This window comes from Nicotiana attenuata, unplaced genomic scaffold, assembly GCF_001879085.1.
Source record: "Nicotiana attenuata strain UT unplaced genomic scaffold, NIATTr2, whole genome shotgun sequence".
Taxonomy (NCBI): Eukaryota; Viridiplantae; Streptophyta; class Magnoliopsida; order Solanales; family Solanaceae; genus Nicotiana; species Nicotiana attenuata.
The window spans coordinates 182,835-195,634 of record NW_017671421.1 but is presented as its reverse complement, the minus strand read 5'-3'; the positions used below and the strand labels follow the sequence as shown (position 1 = coordinate 195,634).

Sequence of the window (12,800 nt, the reverse complement as noted above, 5' to 3'; positions counted from 1 at the left end):
ACTTGATGTCTTCCGCAGTTAAGGTGGAGAGTTCAAACTTAATCAATAGACCACAACATATTTTTCTTCTTTTCCTTGTCCCCCTCCTTATGAAAAAAAATTAAAAAGAAAACCTACAACAACAAGTAATTTTTCATAACAAGCCTAATAACATAACATGAGAAATAACACTCAGAAGCAAATGTAGAATTTTAATTTGATGCATTTAATCTTTAGTTTCTCACTAATGAAAACCATTACACTTTTGAAAGATGAGATCAAAATTTAATATAATTTTTAAAATATTAAAGTGACTTTTCACACGTGGAAATAATTGAATTTCGTTGAACTTGTTGATTATATGTATGTGCCATCCGCCTGTGGTAATAAGTTAAAAGTGATAGTAGTATAAAATGATTGTATATAACTTCAATTTCATGTTTTTAACTCTAACCCTCGTGCATGGTTTCTTGTGGATCTTTTCTTACTCCAGCTTTCTGCCTTTCTAGCTACTCTCCCTTCACACACACACACACTGACACAGAGAGAACATGGCAGCAAATAAAGTTGAGGTTAATTTATGAGTATTAATTAATAATGGGTCCTTAGGTATTAAAAGCATATAAGTTAATGGTTTTGGGGAAGTTGAGATTTTGCTGAGAGAAGATGGGAGTTGTCACTGTTTCTGAACTGAAGCCAAGCATATCTGGGAAGAGGTCTTTTCGTCCAAGTTCTTGTGCCAGACATATTACTGAATGGTACTTATATATACCTATCTCTTCCTCTCATAGTCTAACCAAACAACTCCTACTTTCACATTACTATTTTATGCCCATTTTCATTTGTGTCATATTTTCTTAAAAGAATTCAAGCTATATACATTGATACTACTGTATGGATATTCTACTATAATTTAACTTATTATAGCAGAATACTTACCATTTTGATGCTTATCATACACATATTTTCAGTGCCATATCAATTTCTACAACACTTACATATTTAGGACTTTATTGGTATCGCTTGTTAGTTGAGTACTTGTGATTGTCAATTATGCTGAGTTCTAATAAAAGGCTCAGTCCTAGAACAAAGGATACATCTTTAATTTCTTTTGGCATAGTAAAATTAGCTAACTTGGTTTTTTTTACCCCTCAGATACTAATACTATGAGATTATTAAAAGGGGGTTTCTGCAATTTATCACTAAAAGTTCCACTTAGAGGAACAAGTTTACTGGTAACAACTAAATGGATCATAGAATAATTAATGCAAGAAAAAAACTAAACTCTTCAACCACCAAAGTATCTGAATTTATGAGTTAGGTAATTGGACAGAATTTAGTTTCCAACATTTATGACAGACCATATTCAGGTGCTGACTTACCTTAAAATCTAAAGTTATTATCTATCAGATCCTAAAGTTATAAAAGGAACCAGCAGAGTATGACTATACATGAGCAGCTGCAATCATTGAAAATGACAAATCAAATATTCGACTTTTTACCACCTACACCAAATGATAGTGGCCCTGATTCCAATGTGTTCAAGTTTCTTGTTTCAACATGTGGTGTGAATGGTGTAGACAGCTATATTATGTATCTAATGAGGGCCCTCTACCAAGTACAGATGAGTCCTGCAGTTATCTGTTACATTACTACAGACCACAAGATAAATCACAACCAGGAACAAATTTCAAAGAAACCAGAATACGACTACCACTTGCTATGTTGGATCTAAACACATTGAGTAATCTTTGTATCCATTCAAGATATTTGTTTTGAGCTTTTCCACTCATTGTGTCCTATGATACTTTTGGTCGTAAATCGTAGCCGTATGTACAAGCGCTAGAGCACGATAACATATGCTCCCCGAACCGTTAAGGTTTCATCCGCTTGAATTTAGATAGCTTTAAGGTTCCAATATCCAGCATTACAGTGTTGAGATGTAAGTTATTGAAACCTTAGGCTAAAAATATAAACAGAGAAGTTTATGGAGTATATGTTTTTTCTTGACACATTTCCTGTTTCCGACTTTTAATCATTGACCATATATTCTATTGCAGGCCGATATCTGATGTTTCTAGTGATCTTACAATAGAAGTAGGAGCTGCCAGTTTTGCTCTTCACAAGGTACAAATATGAAGTATTAGATCATTCTTCTTCTCGCGTATTTTGATCTACCAATCTTTTCAAAATTGGATTGTTCAAGTCTTCAAAAGCATAAATTTTGCAAAGAAATGGCTGTCTAAAGTAGCTTGAAAATGATTTATATGTTAGCTGTTATAAGTAGGCAACTGTATTAAGACATTCGTGTCCACACAGAATTTATTTCATGGTGTCAAAATAGGGACGGAAAAGAAAGGTCAAAAGGCAGATGTAAAAACAGAACTTATGCATCAGTCTGAATGTCAGAAACAACAGCTGAAGTTGTTTCAATGTAGTGGATCTTAGACTAAGTTATGTGCTTCCTGTTAAAATTAAGAAAATTGAAGGAAGAATACCTTGGAAACATTTCTAATGTGATTGCTAATATCACACTATTTGCAGTTTCCTCTAGTTTCTCGAAGCGGAAGAATTAGAAAGCTGCTGCTAGAGGCCAAAGATACAAAGATTTCAAGACTTAATCTTACCGGTCTTCCTGGTGGATCTGATGCATTTGAACTTGCTGCTAAGTTCTGTTATGGTGTGAACGTTGAGATTACCATATCAAACGTGGCGATGCTAAGATGTGCATCCAAGTTCATGGAAATGAACGAAGATATCTCCGAGAAAAACCTGGAAATTCGTACTGAAGTATTCCTTAAAGATACAGTATTCCCAAGCATATCCAACTCGATATCTGTTCTTCATCGCTGTGAAACACTACTACCGGCATCTGAAGAAGTCAATCTCGTTAGTCGATTAATCAATGCAATTGCAAACAATGCTTGTAAAGAGCAACTAACATCTGGTTTGTCAAAGCTGGAGCATCACTTCCCACCCAAACCTGTTCAAAGCCTTGATTCTGAGACACCAATAGACTGGTGGGGAAAATCATTGACTGTGCTAAATCTAGATTTTTTCCAGAGAGTTGTATCTGTAGTGAAGTCAAAGGGTCTTAAACAAGACATTATCAGCAGAATTTTGATAAATTATGCCCAAAATTCACTTCAGGGACTTTTCATCAAGGATCCTCAGTTGGTTAAAGGAAGTTTCTTGGATTTGGATTTGCAGAAAAGGCAAAGGGTTGTCGTCGAAACAATAGCTAGCTTACTACCAACACAATCCAGGAAAAGTACAGTCCCAATGGCTTTTCTTTCAAGTTTGTTAAAATCTGCAATAGCAGCGTCAGCATCCACTTGTTGCAGATCTGATCTAGAGAGGCGCATTAGTCTGCAGCTAGATCAGGCAATTCTAGAAGATATTCTCATACCTGCAAATCCACATGGGAACAATCACAGCCCTCTCTACGACATAGATTCTATTTTGAGGATCTTTTCCTTTTTCTTGAATTTGGATGAGGATGATGAAGAGGACAACACACTGAGAGATGAAAGCGAAATGGTTTACGACTTTGATAGTCCTGGATCTCCCAAACATAGCTCAATGGTTAAGGTGTCAAAGTTATTGGACAATTTTCTAACAGAAGTTGCACTCGATTCTAACCTCACTCCATCGAAGTATATTGCACTGGCTGAGTTACTTCCAGACCACGCCCGTCTAGTTTATGATGGATTATACCGAGCTGTAGATATTTTCCTCAAGGTAAGCTGCTTAACCTCATCTACATTATTCCAATCACCTGTTCACAACAATTAGTACTCTCATATGAGTAATTTAACAATGGGAAAACTGCACAGTATAGCCAAATCTCAAAAATAATAGCCGGCAGAATGTATATTAATGTACAATATGCATATAATAAACATATTTTATACATAATCAGTGTATATTTTTCATATATTTGGCTGCTGATGTAATTATTTTTGGCCGACGGGCCAAATGTGTTTTAATACAATGCATGACATTCTCATGGCAGGTTCATCCCAACATTAAGGACTCTGAACGCTATCGACTCTGTAAAACTATTGATTGCCAGAAACTATCACAAGAAGCTTGCAGTCATGCAGCTCAAAATGAACGGTTGCCTGTTCAAATGGCGGTCCAAGTGCTATACTTCGAACAAATCAGGCTGAGAAATGCAATGAATGGGGGCCATAATCAGTTCTTTGGAATGAATAATCAGTTCCCTCAGCGATCAGGCAGCGGAGCAGGAAGCGGATGCATCTCTCCGAGAGATAACTACGCATCAGTCAGGAGAGAAAATAGAGAACTGAAGCTCGAGGTTGCAAGAATGAGAATGAGGCTTACAGATTTAGAGAAAGATCATGTTTCCATGAAACAGGAGCTAGTAAAGTCACATCCTGCCAATAAGTTATTCAAGTCATTCACAAAGAAATTAAGCAAGCTCAATGCACTATTCCGAATAAGAGATTTAAAGCCAATAGGGGGGAAAGCTAACTCAGAAAGCCGGTTACTTTTTCAGAAGAGAAGGCGCCATTCGGTTTCTTGATGCTCCACTCTAATGTGAATAAGAAAGAGTATATAGTGTTTCACAGTGCTGATTTTGGAGGATGTTGATGTGTTGAGTGAAGTGTGTTTTGATTGTAACCTTGAAAGAAGAGACTCACTCAAACTTTTACTATAAAGGTATATAAACAAGTGTGAGTTTTTTTAGCTTCATGTAGTTAGCTTACACGATCACCGAGAAAATTTTACAATGTGATCCATTGCTCTTCCCCAATATTTCTTATACTCGTTTGATATTGCATGCAACTTGTCATAAGACAGTAGTTATTGTTATAAGTGTGCTCAGGAGTTTCATGGCTACTCAGTATCACCTGTGCCATAACGAACACACCTAGCTACAAGCTTTCAAAGTCTTTCTGTATGTGTAGGAACTTTTGTGAAATTTTCAGCCCTGGTGACTCTTGATGAATTCATCTCTAGGCTATTCACGATACAGCTGCTTGCATTTGGCTTCTACGATGAAACTAATAATCCAAACCCCATTACTCATGCTCGTCGATCAGAAAAACTTGAATAATATCAGCTAATCATGTTGATACTTATGATTCAACAGACAATAGTCTAACATTGCTTTCACAAGATATTGCAACAAGTATTTTTCTTTCTTCTGTTAACTTGGGCTAAAACAAGCACCCGTGTTTCCATTTTGTTTGCTCAGTTATGTTCTATGCAGTAATTAGATTGACTAGCCCTTGTCTGCAACATTCATGTTGGCCATTTCTAAAATCAGCTTATTTTGAGAAATGCTTTTTCTTAAAAGTGCTTTCCTCAAAAGTACTTTTGGGTGAGAAACAGTTTGTGTTTGACTAATTAATTTGAAAAGCACTTTTGAACGGCAATTAGTGTTTGGCCAAGCTGTAAAAAAAAGTCTACTAGGTGTATTTTTCTCCAAAACTGCTTCTGCTTCTACTCAAAAGCACTTTTTTTTTTCTTCTAAAAGTTTGGCCAAGCACTTCAACTTTCGGAAAAAAAAAAATAGTACTTTTTTTGAAGAAAAAAAGTGCTTTTGGCCTTGGAGAAGGTTGGCCAAACAGAGTACAAGTTGTTATATTAGATCTTGCTGACTTTTGGGCCGGTTCCTAGATGGCTTTCTAGAGAAAAATGCAGATCATGCTAACATAAATGTCAACTGGGGGGCTCAGGAGAGATACAAGCTAGCACTACAACCGCATGTTCTTGAGCCATATTAATGGAATCAGCGTGAAGCTTGCTTTCTCTGTTGACCATAACTTGCAAGGTTCCGAAATTTACTGCATCTTCGCTTCAAAAAAGCGCAATTCTCCCGGTACTAGTTGTTGGGATATTTATTTCTTTTGATTAGAGTAAGGTTCGCGGGAGAGCAGAGCTTATTGCCCTACTATAGTCACGACTGTTGTCAGTCAACAACGTTGCAACTTCAAAAAAAATAAAGGGAAAAAACTCCGAATTGGGAGGGCAATCCCAGCAAACATAGAAACCTTGCAGTCTCGTGACGATAATAAAATGCAAAGAAAAGAACTGCAGATATGGCTTATTAATTCATAAAATAGATTTCCCCTCAATCTCGACGAATGGGAACATCATGCCAAACATTGGGAAACGGAGATGAAGAAACACACTTCAATTCCTGACTGAGCAACATTAAGCTCTCTACTGACAGTATAAATACAATGTAGCAAGGGAAGAATAATACATAGTGCTTCGAGTTTACTTTAATTTCAATATCAGTTCCCCAACATAACTGCATACTGGAGAGCAAAGGACCTGACTAAGAAAGTACTAGGTTAACGCTACCAATTGTACTTTCAATGAAGAAGATGGTCTAGATAAAGAGGCGGCGTCCACCTTTGACCCTGAAACAAATCCAGCTTGTAACTCCGGCAGCAAAGTGGGAGCGAAAGCAAAGGAAGATCGCAGCATGTAGGGAGCAATTGGTAAATCAGGAAGAGAAGAAGCTGATGAACTATATTGTACTGTTCCCATAGGATGATCAAATTTACAAGCGCGGCCAAACTTGCAGAATCCTTTCAGTAGATAAAAGGAACAAGGCTGCACCCCCTGCTTTATAAAATGTACATCAGTGGAACACTCAAACATGAAGACTTACAAGAAATGTTTCAGAAAGTCAACCAAGACCATTTTCCAGACAAACACGACAGAATATAAACCATCTCTTTTTACATGGGTAAAGAAACAGTAGCATTCAGCTGACTCCGTCTCCCCTAAAAAAAAGGAAAGTTTTGACATCGTGAAAACTCAACTGCAAAGGCAGTTCAGTGTGAGCAGTCCCATGCGCGTCTAATTATAGCGATGACAGTTGATAAAACAATATGCTTACTCCCTCCCAGCTCAAGAAATACTTCCAAGTAATTCAGAAATGACTAGGAAAAGCATGCTCGATAGAAAGGAAAAAACAGATCATTACCTCCCTTAGCTTAGCAATTATTACCTACCATGCACAAAAAAGAAAGTTACAGTTCAAACAAACAAAGTATTCAGGCCCATAGCTCTTAATAACAGCATCTGACTGAGAGCAGTAACCATCAGAGAAAGCAATAGCACACATACATTCGGTATACGCTTTGACGCCTGCAACAAAATTGTTAGGGAAGCAAAAAAAAAAAATAATAAATTCATCATTTTCTTTATGACCAAACAGTGGCAGAAATTCATCTCTTTAAGAGTTTGGTGAACTACAAATCCAAATGCATAGTGAAGTCAACTAAATTTAACAAAATAGAGAACATTGACAAACTTAGGATTCACCCCATGGATGTAACTATACCACGGTTACAGTAATTAGCTCGAGTATCTGTTCTTTTTTTTTTATATCTTAGAAGGCTAGGACAAAACTGGACTCACAGAACGTCTGCCGCCAATTGCTGACACGACTAAGCAATAAAGCACAACATGAATTTCCTCATTGATGAACAGCATATTGTACGCATCCGTTAATTTTCATGTTAAATGGAGACATTTTGTATGACTACATAGTTAAATAAATGATGAGATCCTATAAAGGAATAAGCTCAGCTCATGAACAAACTTGATAATCTCATGGCAAACTTGAGGTTTACCTCTTGACATATCGTAATGCAGTTATACAACCCCTTCACTAAGGTTACAGATATCTCCGTAGAACTGCATGGGACTTTTAAACAGTTAAGAGGAACTAAACTAGGAGAACCTCCTCTTCAAACATTGTACCTCAAGAAATATATAGGATGAGGATGTTAAAGAAATTCAATAAATACAGAAAAATCCAAACACCTTCTTGATTCATTCTTTTGAGTTTTAAAAATGAAGACATAATCGTGAACCTACAATAATCAAAATGAAGGCAGGAGACAGCTAATGCAACTTCACTAGTCAGAACTTTATAACACGTGCGCACCAAATTTAAGCAAGACTACAATTATATGAAAAAACCGCTTCCTCTACTTCTCTCCCCTCTTTCTTGTTTCATTAACTTTATCTCAAACTCAAAATAAGGAACCTCAAAGTCCAGCATACATTAACTATCGATAACACATTACCATGCAATAGGCAAGAATCTTAAAGGGAAAGTGTACTTATTTACCCAGATTAGATTCTAAATTGTCTTGTAAAATCAAACAAAGGGCGTAAAGAAGAAACATTATCATACCGGACGTAAAGGAAGGCCTAAGGGGCTGATAGCACAATTTGTCTTTGATGCAATCCAGTCAGGTGGATGGTGATACCTACAAGATGATCCAAATTTACAATCCCCAGTTTTCATGTAGTATTGACATGTGGGTTGACCAGGTCTCTCTGGAAAACTCTTTTCCTTCTGTGTTTTGCTCGAAGGGCTAGCAGCTGAGTGTAATGGGGAGTAAGTCCCTGCAAAGGCATGTGTAGAAGATGCTAGCTGCGATATCCCATAGATAGATGTCACCCCAGCAGATGGTTGAGCACCGGGAGATAGTGCAGGACTTACTGGTCCCTGCAACGAGCAAATTAATCACCGCATTAGAAAAGAAATTACATCATTGTAGAAGGTTGATAGAGGGAAGATCTTTGTATTACTGAGTAAGGGCTCCAGTTCTGAATGGTAACCACTCCTGGGTGAAGCAGCACTGGACCATAAGCACTAGGTACATATGAACCGGGTAAAAGTGGAGGCCTTGCTACTCTAAGACCAGTTGATGCACTGTTATATTCCTCAGGAGGAGCAGGAAGAGACTGCACTGTCGGATAAAATGGACGTGCAGGTGCTGGCACTGATATACCAGCAGTTTGAGGGTGATGGTATTTACATGTTATACCAAATTTGCAATGCCCCGTTTTCAAATAATAGGAGCATTCAATTTCCCCCTGTTGTAGTTGTAGAAAATTAGATGGCTAATGCACAGAGTGAAGACAAGCATAGACGTGTAAAACCATGAAACAATTACCGGGCGTAATGGATATCCGTGAGTATTTAGTGGTATATTGCTCAAGGATCCACCCAAGTTCTTGGGGTGGTGGAACTTGCAGGATGCGCCAAATTTACAGGTCCCTGTTCTTAAATAGTACTGCGCATGAACATTATGCAATCAGCAATGAAATCAAAATTATTAAAAATGCTATACTACATTCAGGAAAGCAGAAAACCTTAACACTTGAGCTTTAAAAGAAACAACACGATCAAACTTCACCACTCTCTCGAGCACTGAAAACAGAGTACCTGGCACATTGGCTCTCCCAATCTTTCTGGGAACTCAACTCGTTCCAACTGCATCTTACCACCCTGAATACAAAATCACTTAGCCAAATAAATGTAGGCATTCACACTTGCCCGTCCATAAAAATATAACATATTCAGAAAAACATTTAAGCAAATGGAAGTAGCCCAATTCTACCCCCATCCATTCTCGCGAAGAAAGAGTGGGTGCAATCTACACACATGCTAACTAAAATCTTGGATCCGCCTCAGCATTGAGAAAGAACTCATTCTCGACTATGACTTCCAAATGAAAAACTCATAGAATCTGTGTGACTAACATTTGCCTTGATAACATAGGCTCAAATAGATATACAAGAAAGGAGAACAATTAACTTAACATGAACCACCGAAGAATGTGGTGAAATGGTAAAGGATTTAGTGGTCATGTGGTTTAGAGACAAGTAATGCAGAGACTAATAATGCAAGAATTGTAACGCAAGAATTATCTCTTATTGAATGTTTAGTTTAATATATTACAAATTAGTATACATAATATAACTTAAAATAAACGTTTAACTTTTTAAACAAAAAAAAACTGTGCTCACATTATGAGGGTCAGTTATATCATTTTAGTGTTTTTAATCTACGTATTACTAATACTCACATTCTTATTCCACATACTATTCCGTGTAAAATAAAATGTAAATTCCCGCATTACATATTATTTATGATAAAAACTAAAATAGTACTCCCTCGGTCTAATTTAATTGATTTTTTTGGCTGTTTTCACACATATTAAAGAATTCACCTTTTAACATTAATTAACAATGAAATTGACCGTATTAACCTTTATTATATCTTTAGTTTGTTCATTGGAAATATAATAGATACTCCAAGACTGTTTACTTCAACGGCAACTTTCAAAAAAAGAAGTTAATTCCTTCAAAAAATCAAATATTGTGTAGTGCTATATAAAAAGGCCAAAAAGTCAATTAAAGTGGACGGGAGGGAGTAGTAATCGAGCATTACATAAATTAATGCTGGATTTTATGCAGATATTAAATCTCCTCAAACTGCAAAGTAGAAGAGTGGGCTTTCTAAAACAAAAATTAGTTAGGCAAGTGAAAATTAGCTAAACATGAGAGCCAACTGAAGCAGTATAAGGAACTTACATAGGCGCGATCACGAGGATGGTTATAGCGGCAATTGGCGCCGTATCCACAGGACCCAGTTCTCATATAGTACGAGCAGTCGGGTACACCAGGCCTTTCCGGGTAAATTTCCCTGCCCCATAACCCCAACCTCTGCATTGATTCTACATTATTCCAAAAACCACATTAGCATTGTCAAAAACCCTAGAAAAACAATGTAGACATGTGAAAAGAAAAAAGAATCAAAAAGTATAAATTCTTAAAATTGAAAAAAACCACCATCAAGAGCCGTTTCCTGCTCCACCGGAACCCATTCTGACTGATGATCGGATTGTGACCCGTTACTTCCCGTGGACCGTCCGTACAGCTCCATTATTTGCGTCTCTTGTTCAATTTTCAGAGTATCAAAACAAAAAAAAAAGGAAGAAACAAGGGATTAGGAGATCGGGGAGAGTGGAAAAGACACACACTTGTGGGGAAGTGAAAGAAAAGGGTTGATCTTGATCACAAGAGTATATATTATATGTACAGACATTAATGTTTACTACTACAGAGTAGTATAATGCAATAAGATGGGGGTAGAAAGAGGAGTACGACACCAAGGAGAGATTGCCATCTGTATGTGATACGATACGAGTTTTAGAGAAACAGACTTTTGCTGTTGCGTTTTCTCACTCTACACTTCAATGTCCGTACAGTGTGCATGTCCCGTTTGTTGCACAACACCTTTCCTATTAAATAAATAAATATATTACCCTAGTAAATTGAGAAATTAAAATAGAAATACTTCATTTCCCTTTACCCTTTAGCAATTGTTGTCTCTAACGAATTTCTTCTTCTTGAAAATAAACAAATAGCAGCCGACACTTGTTAACCTTGGAATTCGAAATTACTGTCATGTCCTTCACATTCTTGTCTCTTTCTTTCTTTATTTATTTTTTAAATTGATACACGTGTTAAATAGTTTATCTTACCTAAGCAACGAAAATTAAAGAATGCTAACTATATAGCTAGTAATATGTCCTACAGCTCGACCAAAAAAAAAAAAAAAAATGTCCTACAACTAGTTGTCAGGTTCATATCTGCTTTAGCTATACGGAGTTGTGTAAAATACAGTTACTCCTTTTTTAATAGCATCCATATATAATCAGTCACATACTTCTTTTTAATATTACCTTTTTATAATAGCCATATATATCGAATTTTTAACATTTTTTTCATTGAACAAAGTTTCCATCCTGTAGAATATATAAGATTTGAAAATTTGTACTCCCTCCGTTTCAAAATAACCTAGTTTGATTTGCCACAAACTTTAATAAAGAAGGAGAGACTTTTGAGATACGTGGTCTTAAATAAACCATACCATATAAAACTTGTGAAATTTGCGGTCTTAAACTTACCATAGCATTTGTGTGGCTATAAATGCTTTCTATTAAGGAAATATTGAAAGATGTCAATTTTTTTTAACAGACTAATAAGGAAATAATGTCAATCTTTTTTAAACAGAAGAAGTACATGATATCTTTTTTACTAGACGAATGCCAAAAAAATATTTAGATAGAAGATCCAACTGTTAAGCTCTTAGATTGCCTTCAAGAAAGCAATTGCGTACCTTTTGCTAAAAATTTAGATACAAATTCTCACTAATACAAGCGTTATAACGCTAGTAAAAGAACATAATCTATGAAACAACCAATAATTTTAAAGTCCTTCCATCAATCTTGAAAGAAGTTATTTCTCTAGTAACTTTAAAATATATGTCTTCTAATTTAAATTTTTGTATGTTTAATTATGAATTTACTAATAAAGTATTAGCTTTCTTCAATATTTAATTAGTGATATATGCATATCTTTTGAGATTTTAAATTTAAATAATTTTTTATTTTTATATTTAATATTAAAAAAGAAAAATAATTAATTTTGGATAATTTGTCTATAACAGCAAAAAATATTTAAATGACAAAATAATGTTATATGTGCATAATATGCATTCACTATAAAAATCACAGGATATCGAAACAAACGATGTTATTATAGAGAAATTTGACTATACGAGAAATTAATTCCCAAAGAAGTTTCCTTGATCCAACTTCACGTCTTCTCAAGAAAAATTATGTTGGCATGTTGTGAAGTGAATAATGGACTGAACAACAAAATATTACATTGTGAGTTGTTTTGAAGGTGTAATAATTAACACAAGAGGCAAATAAAAGGATTCAACACTTAATACCAAAATAGAAAAGGTAATCAACACTTCAACTATAGGAGTGACTGAACTAAGTACTATTTTGATTCATGCTCCTATGCTCTATGATAAGCAACAATATTCTTACACATGCGTGACAAATTGCCCAAACTTACCAAAACTAATAAAATAGTGAGGGAAATGCTTTTCTTCAAAAACTAATTTTTTTTCTAACAAATTTTAAAAACAAAATGTCAACTAATTAGATATACAC

The 12,800-nt window shown here is 35.7% G+C and overlaps 2 protein-coding genes across 3 annotated transcripts; one reads left to right on the top strand and one right to left on the bottom strand.

The window, feature by feature from the left end:
- Positions 1-378: 378 nt before the first annotated feature.
- On the top strand, positions 379-4,958 carry LOC109208169 (BTB/POZ domain-containing protein At1g03010). 2 transcript variants are annotated; one of them, XM_019371222.1, is made up of 4 exons: positions 379-737; positions 2,040-2,106; positions 2,524-3,720; positions 3,995-4,958. In XM_019371222.1, the coding sequence occupies exons 1-4, from the start codon at positions 646-648 to the stop codon at positions 4,526-4,528; spliced, it is 1,890 nt and encodes a 629-aa protein (XP_019226767.1). In that variant the 5' UTR covers positions 379-645; the 3' UTR covers positions 4,529-4,958. The 2 variants fall into 2 exon arrangements, with proteins under 2 accessions (XP_019226767.1, XP_019226768.1); XM_019371223.1 differs by lacking the exon at positions 379-737 and adding an exon at positions 1,377-1,921.
- Positions 4,959-6,030: 1,072 nt separating this feature from the next.
- On the bottom strand, positions 6,031-11,029 carry LOC109208170 (zinc finger CCCH domain-containing protein 32). The gene is made up of 7 exons (XM_019371224.1): positions 10,621-11,029; positions 10,363-10,505; positions 9,212-9,274; positions 8,940-9,059; positions 8,572-8,859; positions 8,171-8,488; positions 6,031-6,582 (listed from the first exon to the last, which is right to left on the bottom strand). Exons 1-7 carry the CDS (start codon positions 10,712-10,714, stop codon positions 6,304-6,306), a joined length of 1,305 nt encoding a protein of 434 aa, XP_019226769.1. The 5' UTR covers positions 10,715-11,029; the 3' UTR covers positions 6,031-6,303.
- Between the last annotated feature and the right edge of the window lie 1,771 nt (positions 11,030-12,800).

Coding starts and splice junctions, on each gene's coding strand:
- LOC109208169 (XM_019371222.1), top strand. CDS start 646: ATGGGAGTTGTCACTGTTTCTGAACTGAAGCCAAGCATATCTGGGAAG. Junction 738..2,039: donor GCCAGACATATTACTGAATG/GTACTTATATAT, acceptor ATTCTATTGCAG/GCCGATATCTGATGTTTCTA. Junction 2,107..2,523: donor CCAGTTTTGCTCTTCACAAG/GTACAAATATGA, acceptor CACTATTTGCAG/TTTCCTCTAGTTTCTCGAAG.
- LOC109208170 (XM_019371224.1), bottom strand. CDS start 10,714: ATGGAGCTGTACGGACGGTCCACGGGAAGTAACGGGTCACAATCCGAT. Junction 9,275..10,362: donor ATCCTCGTGATCGCGCCTAT/GTAAGTTCCTTA, acceptor TTTTGTATTCAG/GGTGGTAAGATGCAGTTGGA. Junction 8,489..8,571: donor AGAACTGGAGCCCTTACTCA/GTAATACAAAGA, acceptor TGCTCGTTGCAG/GGACCAGTAAGTCCTGCACT.